Consider the following 13,584-nt stretch of genomic DNA (forward strand, 5'->3'; position numbering starts at 1 on the left):
TATGCAATTGTTTAATTACATACAGCAATTAATGAAACGAGCTAACATATGCAAAGCACTTAGAAACGCCTCTAGCACATTGTAAATATAAGCATAAAAAAATTATCCATAAGGACCTGGTGTGGTGGCTCATGCCTGTAATCCCAGCACTTTGGGAGGCCAAGGCCTGGGAGTCAAGAGTTTCAGACCAACATAGGCAACATAACAAGACCCTATCTCTACGAAACATTTTTTAAAAAATTAACTAGGCATGGTGACGCACTCGGGGAGGCTGAGGCAGAAAGATCACTTGAAGTCCAGAAGTTCGAGGCTGCAATGAGCTATGATCACACCACTGCACTCCAGCCTGGGTGACAGTGAGACTCTGTCTCTAAAAATGAATAAACAAATTCTCCACAATAACACTACAAGGGAAGTCACTCTTCCTATCTCTATTTTACAGCCAAGGAACTCAGACCCAGAGATGGTAAATTGCTAACCCAAAGTTATTTAGCAGCTAATTGCCAAAGCCAGATCCCAATCCAGCCAGTCTAACTCCAAAATTTCTGCTTTTAACCACTATGCTAAACTGCTTCTCTTTGCCTCTTTCTCTTTAGTCAACTCCACCTGACTGTTACTCTGAAACAGGATCCCTTTCTCTCCAGCACTTTCAGTTCCAGCTCTTTAACACTGGGTTACTGCACTGATTTTCCACCTAGCACCTCCGCCTCCATGTTTTTCACTCTTTTCATTTAAACGTCATACTACTACCGACTAATCTTTTCAAATGAGCTTTCCCTATCCTAAAGCCTTGAAAAGGCTAAATCGTTTGCCAGTTTCCAAAAACTCATCCTATCTAACCTCCGTATTTCTCGAATAAACCTTGCTGTCAGGCTGGCTAGTTTCCTTCCTCGTCCTGCGACCTTGTATTCTTCATATTATTCGTTTTACTTAGAATAACATGCATGTTCTCCTCTACTTATTTTAACCAATGTTATCTTCTGAGGCCCACTTCCTTTCGAGTAAGCCCAATTCTCGCAGCCTTTTTTCATCGCCTCGATATTTAAACTACCTCCCATACAACTTGCACTGTTCACTTTGTTCCACGTACACAGCTTTCGCCTCCTGACAGTTCACGACCAAACCTTCTTCCGAGACCCCATCATCTCCGCTTCCTAACCTACAGCCCCCAAAACGATGTTTCCATGATGCACTGAAGGCCTGGACCGTGATAACAGACCTGCCACACATTCCTAAACGAGTCTTCGGTCAGGAGAGGGTGACGGAGGGTTCCACACACCGAACACACGGTCAGATCATCCTCAGGCAAGCCCGTACATACGCATGGTCAGGCAGCTCTGCTCAGCACCCGCAACCGCGCCGAGTAGCTGAGGGGCTTCCAAGTACTGCTGTAGGGACGCCCGCAGTCACCTGAGTTCCCCCAGCCCTAGCAACCGGCCTTAAACACGCCCGTCTCGGCTGCTGCTGACATCACGAACGCCTCAGCCAGAATCTGCAAAATCGGAGCCGCAGATAAGGCTCTCCGCCCCAACCGCGTACCTCCAGGACTCACCTCAGCCTCCACGAGGCTCCCAGCCGATTGGACCCGCCCACAAGACCTGCCCCTTCCGGGTCCGTTCCGGAAGCCTCTTCCGCCAGAGGTTCCCTTTGCCTTCTAGGAGGAAATGACGGAGAAAGGCGGGCGCTGATTGGTGAGCTCTGGCCGGGAGCGGAAGCCGGTGTTTCGCAGCCCGGAGCATTTGCAGCTGGTCACTCCAGTCTCTTGGGACTTTGACTAGCCTTACCCGGCGCGCTCCTGCTGAGGGTCGCCGGAGATGTCGCTCGGCCGCCTTCTACCAGGAGCCTGATCCGTGCCACCTGCCGCCCGGATGGGACCACCAGAGTGCTGTAAGAGGCGGGGCTGAGGCCGGGAGGGAAGGCGGGGCGGAGAGGGCCGGGGGCGCGGCCCGAGGCGCCCGGGACTCGGCCCTGGTCAGGATTGCAGGCTGAGGGTTAGTTCTGTCACTTCTCTGGAAGAATGAGCCTGGCGCCACTTCCTCGCCTGTTGGTTAGGTTCTCTCCCGAGGCGTTATCAGGGACGCCGTCTCTACGAGAAGTGAAAAGGTGGGCAGTCGGCGGGCACTAGGGACAGTGGTGCTGTAGCCAAGGAGGCGGGCGCCCTAGGGTGCAGGTGAAATGGGGCAGGCGGGAGCTCTTGCTGGTTGTAGCCCCAAAGACAAGTCCATGTTGCCGCTCCTGTGGACTAGACATCCTACGAACCGAGAGCACCTCGGCTGAGGGGTGGGTAGACGCTGAGCCCAGGATGGTGCGTTGTCTAGGTTCCCGCAATCCCTGGAGTGACACTGGCCTGGCTTTGTGTTTCCGCTCTCTGGCCGCTTGAGGGGGAAGTGACCAAGGCTGACTCCTCCTTGTTTGCTCACTGAGACTTAAGTGCTCTGTCACCAAGTGGGAATTAGCTTTTCTCTCTTGCATTTCTGCTACTTTTATTCTTGAGCTGCATAGAAGTGTTTAGAAATGAGTTCTGATATCTAGAGCTGTGCAAAATTAAAGCTAACATAGCTGTACAAAAGAAGATCCTGCCAGCGCTTCTTGAATAAGGTATCTGCAGCCAGCCTAGAAATTAGACTTTTGTCTACATTATCTGATTTTCTTTAGAGTTTCTTGAGCTTAATGCATGTTCAGCTAATCTTCCATATTCAAGAAAATTGCAATAGCAAAGAGTGCGTATGATGGGGCTGTGGACAGCTGTAGCAGTATAGGAGCTTTGAAACAAGATTGCTGTGTATTGGATAAATGAGAAGGGAAGAAATTGTGGCCACAAACTATTATTTTAATAATTTTGGTGGGAAAGGGAGCATTTGAGTGGGTATGTATGGTTAATATCCCTGACAGGTGCGGTGCATTATATTATTATGGGGGGAAGTGTGTGCTTCAATGGAAAACTACATAGTTGAGATTCTATCTTAACACCCCTTGGATTAACTAATTCTAAAAAAGCTATTTTTCAGTTATGTCAACTAGGTAAGTGACATCAGTGCTAAATAATTTTTGTCAAGACATGCGAATTCTCTCTCTTAGAGGTTCAGTGGAAGTTTTGCCTCCTTTTACACATTTATTTCAATATTCCTGCTGTAAGGTGTCAAATTCTGGGATTTTCTTCATCTTCTCTGCCTGGTTCCCTTTTGAGTTAAATAAAATCTTGAACACGGGTTTGGTTTTATATTTGAAGGAGTCATGATTTTACCTTTTCTTTAAAAACTATCTTAATATTATTAAATATTATGGGATGGGACAACCACAGATGGAAAAAATGATTTTAATAAGAGTTGGTATCAGAGCAACTGTGAGTGGTAAGGTAATACATCTTACAAAATTCCTTATACAGTGTTTCAAGGATGTAACTCTACTTCCTTAAGTTTCAAAATGCCTAATATATCAATATTTACAATTAAAACATAGTGCAGTTCATTTAATATGAAGGGGTACTACTAATTCACTGTTAGGATATGTTCTTTGGGTGCTTTTGAATTATGATGTTTAATTTGACCCAAGCCATTGACAAGCTTAGGAATGTTCTTGTTATACTGTATTTATTGTTGACATATTTGACTTCAGTTAGTCTTCCAATCTGAGAATCTTTTTTAAAAAATGTCTTTCTGATGGCATAAAATGATTCTTAAGTATGGTGTTGGATGGTGGCATAAAATGATTCTGAAGTATGGTATGCACACGTATCCTAATGTACTCTGAACTGTTAAATATTGAAATACAAAGTCATAAAGAATGGTAAACCTGGTAATTAATGGCAGTCAAGTGCATGCACCAGCTCTCTTTGTACTGTTGTTATCCAGGCTGGTCTGATCAATGTAAGCATTTTGAAAGACAGGTAAACAGGTTAAAAGTTACCATTTTTCTCTCTTAAATGATATCATTTTCTTTCTATCCAGACAAAAAGGTTTTTTTGAGATGGTGATCCAAGGTATTATGCCCAATTTTGCCCAGTTTTGAACAATAAAATCTTATCTCTCTAGCCAATCCGATTATACATATTAAGCAGTATTTAAAGGACTTCTCAAACTAAAAGATGACAGGATTTGAGGAAAAAAAAAAAAAACAAGTTACAGTGTAATGAGAGCTGTTTACACTGTACCATTTGAATTATAAAGGATACATAGTGGATTATCTTTGTCTTTAGGTCCTCTTCACTAAAGTACTGAAGATCATATGGCTATGGAAATAGATCTGAATCATTATGGAATTTTCTGTTTGTCCCATGTAGACTTTTTGATCCTTGGAAATTAATGTCTTGCTTCAAGAGCCTTTTTTTTTTTTAACTAGGGCTTAGTGTTTCTTTATGAACTTATTAAAAATACAGAGCTGATCACCTGATTTTCAGTGGACAGTCTTGCTCTTCTTTAATGTTAGCAAAAATTCTGGCTGTGGCTATAGATTACTGGGTATAGGAGCCTTCTCCTCCTCCCTTTGTCACTTGAGCAATCTGTTTGCATTCTATCACTGAGATTCTAATTCAAATTTCTTTACAAATCTGCTTGTATGAGCTCATATACAAACGTTTTGGGGAGTGAAAGGATCTGTATCTTTCATGTGATTCTCAAAGGGGCCTGTGACCTTGAGAATGTTAAAAACCACTGTTCTCTCAGGGATCAGGTTTTCCTGCCTAGCTTGGGTTTGTGGCTCCATTTACCGTATGTATTACTAAGGTGTATGTGTGTTTAGGGGAGGGGAGACTCAAACCTCTTTTTGGTGAGAAACATCAATTTCTGTTTAGAGATGGAGTTGAAAAAGAATTCAACCTCTGTTAAATACTATGACACTTCATAAAATGCCATTAAATTTTGTCCTACAATAAGAGCTATGAGCATTACTTATACTTATTTAACATCCAATATCTTGTGGGTCACAATTACTTAAAAGCTGGGAAAAGGATCCAACAAACTCTACTGACCAGCTATGATCAGGGATATAGGAAAACTACCAGGTTATAATGTCAAAGAAGATAATAGAGTTTTGAGGAGGATATGATCAGTAATAAATATGGATTAAATTGGATTAATTCTTGGATTTGACATTTGGGAAGTTATTGTTGACCTTGATAGAGCAGTTTTAGTATAGCTGTAGAGCGGAAGCAAAACTGCAGTAGGTTGAGCAAATGTACGAAGAGGAAGTAGAGCTACAAAACAAATTACTCTTAAAAAGTCAAGTGGTAAAAAAAGAGGAGTCTAATATTCTGAAGAAGAAATGAAGTAGAAGAAATAAAGGAGGAAAACCTTTTTGAGAACAGGAGGATTGAGAGGAAGGAAAAAGCCAAGATGTAATTGTAAAAGGAGAATTTATGTTGTAACACTCTCTTAAGAGGAGAAATGGTCAAATGAAGGAAATTGCTTAAATTAAGGTGATTTGGCAGGCTTAAAAGTGTGGAATATACCCTCAAATCATCACTTGGAAGTTGGAAACAGTGAATGATTTTGAATTGGAGGGAAGTTAAGGTAATTGTTCTCCTATGCAGTTTTGACACCAGTTAACTCATTTAATGCTCACAATAATCTTAGGAGAATTACCCTTATTTTAGAAATAAAAAAACTGGTTTAGAGTCAAAGATAACACAACATCAGATGATGGTCCTGGATCCAAACTCAGACCCTATGATAACAGAGTCCAAATTCTCACATTGAACCATAAATACTGTCTCTGCCTCACTGTGTAATTGTGTGTGGAAATATTTACTTTAAAATACTAAAGAAACTGGATTCAAAATTGTACCAGTATGATTTTACCTATCACAGAAAAAGGTAGTAACTACATCAAAAGTTGAGGAATTTTTTCTTCCCCCTTAATTTTGATTTCTTTTCTTTTCCTTCTTTTCGTTTCTTTTCTTTTTTGAGATAGGGTTTTGCTCTGTCACCCATGCTGGAGGCAGTGGTGCAATCTTGGCTCACTGCAACCTCTGCCTCCTGGGCTCAAGCAGTCCTCCTGCCTCAGCCACCTGAGTAGCTGGGACTACAGACTCATGCCACCACACCTGGCTAATTTTTTGTATTCTTATAGAAATGGGGTCTCACTATGTTGCCTAAGCTGGTCTTGAACTCCTGGGTTCAAGTGATCTCCCCATCTCAGCCTCCCAAAATGCTGGGATTATAGGTGTGAGCCACCGCATCCAACCAATTTGGTATTTTTCAAATGTTCTGTAAGCATGTATTACTTAGAGTCAGAAAGAAAAGTTATCTTAAAAAAGCAATTTTGTCCTGAAAATTGGCATTCAAGTTTACAAACTGAAAACTGTGTTTGTGTTTAATGGATTTGTTTTTAGATTATAGTTAAGAACTTTCAGTATGAGTCATTGTCATAAAAAATCTGCAGGTAATTTTTTGAAATTATGAACTTTTGTCAAATGTCATTCCATTGAGCATGAGGCAATTTAACCGTGATAGATGAGTATAGTCTTCATTTGTCCTCTGTTCAGCTTGTCTATTTCAAGTCTGAATACTTACGAACAGATCAACAAAACTTGTGGAAAGACCAATTTGATGGACTAAACACCAACTTTTAGGTAAAATTAATTTCTTTATTTCAAAGTAATTTCAAAGGCGTATTTAGTATGAGAAGACTATTTGTATGAGAAGAATAGTCTTCTCATACAAATTTATCATTGGGTAACCTACAAGGCCTTTCTGAAATTGTTATATAAATGATCACATTTCCTGTCCCACAGTGTTGATTTAGGAATTAGCATATTTCACTAGATCCATGTTTGGTTCCAATTAGCATCCCATGTCTCTCAGCAGGAAACATCACGGAATGTATTGTGGAAGGGCATGCTTGTTTTCCTTGACAACAAACATGAAAACCATACTGAAAAGCTTCTCAGAAAACTTCATGAGATTATGTCCTTTGCAGCAACATAGATGGAGCTGGAGGCCATTATCCTAAGCAAACTAATGCAGGAACAGAAAACCACCTACCTATGGTCTCACTTATAAGTGGGAGCTACTCAATGAGAACATATGGACACAAAGAAGGGAACAACAGACACTGGGACCTACTTGAAGGTGAAAGGTGGGAAGAGGGAAACGATCAAAAAACTACCCATCAGGTATTATGCTTATTACCAGGGAGATGTAATAATCCGTACACCAGACCCCTGTGACATGCAATTTACCTACATAACTAACCTGCACATGTACCTCTGAACCTAAAAATTAAAAAAGAGAAAGAACTAAGAGAAAAGAAGAGAGAATCTGAAATTATGTGCCTCCTGATGAAAGATACACCATCTCATATAATTTTGCCAGAACTGACTACTAACAAGAAATTTTCAAATAACAGAGAAACTTATTGGACTGTGCATGAATATGCAAGCAACAATATCCAGACTGTGGGACACTACAGTTTCAGCAGATAAATTTTACAGAAAAGGCAAGGTTGGATGGGGAACTTGTAGATTAAAAGAGATTTAAGATATACATTAAAATGTCTTAAATGGCTAATATTAAACTATGTTTTCTAGGGATGCACACTTAGGTGAAAAGGCTATATGAGTATATAAGAAAAATATTAAAAGTTCTGATAGTAGTTACTTTGGGGGACAGGAAGGGGTTGAGATCATGGCAGATCACGTGGAGGTACTTCTGGGTGCCTGCACAGTTCTATCTCCTGACTTTGGTGGTGGTTCTAGGGGTGTTCCCTTCATAATAGCTCATTAAACTGCACATTTATTTGGGGGGGAGAAAATTCACATGCCGACTTTCTTTCCCTGATCATCTGTCTGCCCTTATTTATTTCATGTTACCAACAACCTCCAACTTACCAAACCTGTTAATCAGTTCTTAGTGTTGCAGGAAGTCAGGGACCCCAGACAGAGAGACTGGCTGAAGCCATGGCAGGAGAACATAAATTGTGAGGATTTCATGGACATTTATTAGTTTTCCAAATTAATACTTTTATAATTTTTTACGCCTGTCTTTACTGCAGTCTCTGAACATAAATTGTGAAGATTTCATGGACATTTATCACTTCCCCAATCAATACTCTTGTGATTTCCTATGCCTGTCTTTACTTTAATCTCTTAATCCTGTCATCTTCGTAAGCTGAGGATGTATGTCGCCTCAGGACCCTGTGATGATTGAGTTAACTGCACAAATTGTTTGTAGAGCATGTGTGTTTAAACAATATGAAATCTGGGCACCTTGAAAAAAGAACAGGATAACAGCGATGTTCAGGGAACAAGGGAGATAACCTTAAAGTCTGGCTGCCTGTGGGCCTGGCAGGACAGAGCCATATTTCTCTTATTACCGAAAATGGATAAGAGAAGTATCGCTGAATTCTTTCCCCAGTAAGGAATATTAATAATTAACAGCCCTGGAAAAAGAATGCATTCCCGGGGGAGGCCTCTGAAATGTCCACCCTGGGAGTGTTTGCCTTATGCAGATGTAGATAGGGATGAAATATGCCCTAGTCTCCTGCAGGGCCCCCAGGCTTGCTAGGATTAGGAAATTCCAGCCTGGCGAATTCTAGTCAGACCGGTTCTCTGCTCTTGACAATGCATGCACAGCGGGACATGGAAGTTCATTAGTGATTCTAGTTTCACCCTGACCTTTGCCTTGTGATCTTTTGTTGCCCTTGAAGCATGTAATCTCTGTGACACACACCCTATTCGTACAATCCCTCCCCTTTTGAAAATTGCTAATAAAAACTTGCTGGTTTTGCGGCTTGGGGGGCATCATGGAACCTGCCAACACATGATGTCTCTCCTGGACACCCAGCTTTAAAACTTCTCTCTTTTGTACCCTTTCCCTTTATTTCTCAGACTGGCTGACACTTAGGGAAATAGAAAAGAACCTACATGAAATAACATTGAATTATTGGGGGCATGTTCCCCTGGTATTAGTCCTGTTACTTAACCTTTCAGTATCATTTAACTGGTACCTCTCAAGTATTGCTTGAAATGTTTTCTTCACTTGGCTTTTAGGCTACCATGCTTCCCTGGTTTACCTTCCTTTCCTAGCATTCCTTCTCTCTCTCACTTTCTGACTTGTCCTCTTTCCAACCTCTAAGTTTTGTCATAGGACTCAGTCCTTGGATCTGTTTTCTCTATTTGCATTTATTCTCTAGGCTATCTTGTCCAGTTTCCATAGCTTTAAATACCATCCATATGCTGAGAATTCCAAATTTATATCTTTAGCCCCATCTTCTGTGAGCTCTAGCCTCATATAACCAATTTGCATGTTTGACATAAACACTTGGTCATAGAATGAGCATCTCAAACTTAGCACACCCAAAAAGACATAAGAAAAAAAAATCCATTGGTTATCACTCTACCCTACAACCTACTCCAATTTTTCCCTTCTCTGTAAATAGCATAACATTTACTCAATTGTGTAAGCAAGTAATCCAGAAGTTATCTTTGGTTCTGCTCTTTCTCCCTACTGTCTATATTCTTAAGTAAGTCTTGTTGACACCACCTTCAAAATACATTCCAAATCTAACATTTCTCATCACTACCATCTCACCTAAATTATTGCAGTCATTTTCTATTGATCTCTGCACCTACTCTTGCCCCTTCTCAGTTTCATTGTAGCTACAGTATTCTTTTCAAATATTATTTATATTTAATCATTACCATGCTCAAGATCCTCTAATAGCATCCGTCATATTTAGAATAAGATCTAAACTTCTTACCATAGTTTACAAACCGTATCCTCTGGCCTTTCCCCCTCTTACCAACCTCATCACCTACCACTCATTACCTAGCTTATTCTGCTTTTCCTAAACTGGCCTCCTTGCTCCTCCTGTAATATACCAAGATCCTTCCTGCCTATTTGGCCTTTGCACTTCCCATTTCCTTTGCCTGAAACATCTCCCAGAGCTTCATGTGGTTGCTGTCTCATTGTATCTTTCTACTGAGATGTTACCTATTCTGTCGTAATGCTTATTTCTCTAGTCATTCTGTTAGATACCTGCTTGTTTCTTTATCATTTATCATCTTCTGTCTTCTCCATGGAAGCATATGATCCTGAAGGGCAGGGACTTGCTCTTATTCACCAGTGTGTGCCCAGTGCCTAGAATAGTATCTAACACATAATAGATGCTTGCAAATTTTTTTTTTTTAAACGGAGTTTTGCTCTCGTTGCCCAGGCTGGAGTGCAGTGACGCAATACAAAGATTTATTTGATGAATGAATATACCATTTTACTGAAATAGATGTTTGACTCATAGGCAAATTGATTCTCCTTTTCTCTAGCAACAAAAAATTTCCCATTACTTCTCTCTAGTACTTGACACTGTGTGTCTTCCAACACCCTCCTCTTCTAATGTTGGTATTTCAGTACCACCAGCCACCTACCATATCACTGTCTCACACACCATATCCTATAAATTGTCAACTCCTATTCATCCTTCCTTTGTATTTTGCTTCTTAAATGTTTGCCTCCTTCCGTATCTCCTTTCCTAGTTGAAACCTTTATCATCTCTTACTACTTGATTGCAGTAACCTCCCAGCTTTTCATTTTGTCTTAGTACATCCTCCACATTATCATCAGACTTTAAATTATACATATGGTTTATCTTTGTGTCTCTTGCAGCATCTATCACTTTTTGTTTTTTTCAATAGTAGGCACTCAGTGAATGTTGAATGAATAGTCCTGTTTCTGGAAAGTAGAATTGGTGGGCCTGTGATTATTTTAATGGCTGTAATTCTTTGAAAAGAATTTATGCTTAAATAATCACTCTTTAATCCTGTTTTAGAAATGCTATAGCAATTCTTTGTTGTCCATTGTTTTTAATGGACTTTTTAAGTGACTATAATCACACAATATACTATTGGGATATTTCACAGTGGAATTTTGTTTACTGCTTTAATAGAATTCAAGTAATATCTGTGCTTCTCTATTAAAATGATTCTTTCTTTTCTCTTAAGCTAAAGTCTCCAGTGAATATTGAATTGCTGAGGATTTTGGGAAAAGACAAAGTTCCCATTCCATGGATCCCTTAGGTGCACCTTCCCAATTTGTGGATGTGGATACACTACCAAGCTGGGGTGACTCATGCCAAGATGAATTAAATTCCTCTGATACTACAGCTGAAATATTTCAGGAAGACACTGTTCGATCACCTTTTCTTTATAATAAGGACGTCAATGGAAAAGTGGTTCTTTGGTAATTTTTTGATTACATCATATCATGAGGAGATAACACTTTCTCATAATTTATTCTAACCTCTTTTTTAAAGCCCTACCATTGTTGAAATATAGCTTTGCATATACATATATGACTTTACTGAGGTATAATTGACATTTAATAAGCTACATATTTAAAGTATACAATATAAGTTTTGACTTTTGTTAATACATCCTTGAAGCCATTACCACAGTCAAGATAGTGAATATACTTGTCACCTCCAAAAGTTTTTTTTTCTGTTCCTTTGTAATTCCTCCTTCCTGCCCTTCCCTGCCTCCCCATCCCCAAGCAACCACTGATCTTCTTGTCACCATAGGTTAGTTGGCATTATCTAGGGTTTTATTTAAATTGAATTGTGTGCTTTTTGGTCTGTTTTCAGCAGAATGATTTAAGTTCATCTGTGTTGTGTGTATCAGTAGTAGTTCATTGCTTTAAAAAACTGCTTTATTGAGATATAATTCATATACAATATAATTCATCAATTCAAATTGCACAATCTAGTGATTTTTAATATATTCATAGAGCTGCATAACCCACACCACAGTCAATTTTAGAACATTTTCATCCGCCCAAAGCCCCATTAGCAGTCACTTCCCATTTTTCCTTAATCCCTCTACGCCGCCACTAATCTACTTTCTTGTCTCTATAGATTTGCCAATTCTGAACATTTCGTATAAATGGAATGAATACAATAAAATTTGTGTTTCTTTGTGACTTAGCATAATGTTTTCAAGGTTTGTCCATATTATATGCAAATCAATACTTTATTCTGTTTTTTTGTTTGTTTGTTTGTTTGAGACAGAGTCTTGCTCTGTTGCCCAGGCTGGAGTGCAGTGGCGTGATCTCGGCTCACTGCAAGCTCCGCCTCCCAGGTTCACGCCATTCTCCTGCCTCAGCCTCCTGAGTAGCTGGGACTACAGGCGCCTGCCACCATGCCCAGCAAATTTTTTGTATTTTTTGTAAAGACAGGGTTTCACCATGTCAGCTAGGATGGTCTTGATTTCCTGACCTCATGATCCATCTGCCTCAGCCTCCCAAAGTGCTGGGATTACAGGCATGAGCCACCATGCCCGGCCAGTACTTTATTCTTTATTAGGATTGAATAATATTCCATTGTATGGATATATCATATTTATCAGTTCGTTAGTTGATGGATATTTGGATTGTTTCCACTCTCTGGCTATAATAAATAATGCTGCTATTTCTAAACATGATGGTTTTGTGAGTTTCAGGGTTATAACAATTGCATTAAAGATCTAAGATGCCAGATTAATTGTTTTTTAAGTCAGAAATTTCTTTTCTACTATTGCTTAGCTTGTGAGCTAGCAAAACCAACATTTTGAAAAAGACAAGGATAAAATGTTTTGAAATAATTAGAAACTAGGTTTCTTTTCTTCTTTTTCCTCACACTTGTTCGTTCTTTATTGTTTCTTCAGGAAAGGAGATGTGGCATTACTGAACTGTACAGCCATTGTGAATACCAGCAATGAAAGTCTCACAGATAAGAATCCTGTGTCAGAAAGTATCTTCATGCTTGCAGGGCCTGATTTGAAGGAAGATCTCCAGAAACTTAAAGGTGAGTGAATTTTCTTTTATATATTATTACTTAGGAAACATTCATTTTGATGTCCTCTACCTTAAAGAGGCATGTTTTGTGGGAAAATTATGTAGATGTAGCTGTTTTTCTTTTGTTAAAACTAAATAAAAACTGCTTTTGAGAGCTCCATTTTAACAAAATTTATTACATTTTGAAATGTGTTAAAAACTGAGTCCTGAGAATTTACTACCAGTAAAACTTCTTTGTCCTGTCCTGAATTTTAAATGACAATCACTGTAGCTATGTCTTTGGTAGCATTTTCTTGGCTGCATATTTTCTTGCACAAAACATGTAAGAAAAGCTTTGTGAGATGACTATCCTCCTGAACTGAAAAACTGTTAAATTACCTAGCTTGCAGCCCTTTGTTATTTGAGCCCAAATGAAATACTGTGAAATTCAATCTTCTCATTGTATAAAAACTATTTATGAAATACAGCAATGTTTCTTAAAATGTAAACAGCAAAGTTAACCTGTATGAAATCTTGCTTTCCTTCCCTTCTATCATTTAACACTGACAACTGGTTTCTAACCTAATAAAAATATTAGAACTTGAACAGGAATACTGATAAGTGCTGGCTCTATGAAAGAAGGGATAGAATGGGAAGAATTGCATTTTTTGATCCAGAAACTGAATTTTGACTGTAAGGACAGAGTGGGGGAAATGGCTGTAACTGAACTGCAAAACAAGATACCATGAAGAACATGTGGAAACTAGAAGATAATACTGAGAAGTTCTTTGCTAAAAGGAACAGCGAAGCTGGTCTGGAAAAATTACTAATGGCGTGTGTGTATGCT

General features: G+C 39.4%; 2 protein-coding genes across 3 annotated transcripts in view; one reads left to right on the plus strand and one right to left on the minus strand.

The window, feature by feature from the left end:
- The window catches only part of WDR3 (WD repeat domain 3), a 30,229-nt gene extending 28,628 nt beyond the window's left edge, over window positions 1–1,601 (minus strand). Inside the window, exon 1 of one of the 2 annotated variants that reach the window (XM_003268054.3) lies at window positions 1,553–1,601. The gene's annotated coding sequence lies outside the window, so the exon portion shown is untranslated. Of the gene's footprint in view, window positions 1–1,219; window positions 1,300–1,552 lie in introns of those variants that run through there. The other variant, XM_030824768.1, reaches the window with a different exon arrangement.
- Window positions 1,602–1,655: 54 nt separating this feature from the next.
- Window positions 1,656–13,584, plus strand: part of GDAP2 (ganglioside induced differentiation associated protein 2) — a 63,264-nt gene continuing 51,335 nt past the window's right edge. The window contains exons 1-3 of the mRNA XM_003268052.3: window positions 1,656–1,887; window positions 10,934–11,171; window positions 12,629–12,768. Of these exons, the coding sequence (XP_003268100.1) occupies window positions 10,996–11,171; window positions 12,629–12,768 (316 nt within the window). The 5' untranslated portion in view covers window positions 1,656–1,887; window positions 10,934–10,995. The remainder of the gene's footprint in view (window positions 1,888–10,933; window positions 11,172–12,628; window positions 12,769–13,584) is intronic.

This window comes from Nomascus leucogenys, chromosome 12 (genome assembly GCF_006542625.1).
Source record: "Nomascus leucogenys isolate Asia chromosome 12, Asia_NLE_v1, whole genome shotgun sequence".
Lineage (NCBI taxonomy): Eukaryota > Metazoa > Chordata > Mammalia > Primates > Hylobatidae > Nomascus > Nomascus leucogenys.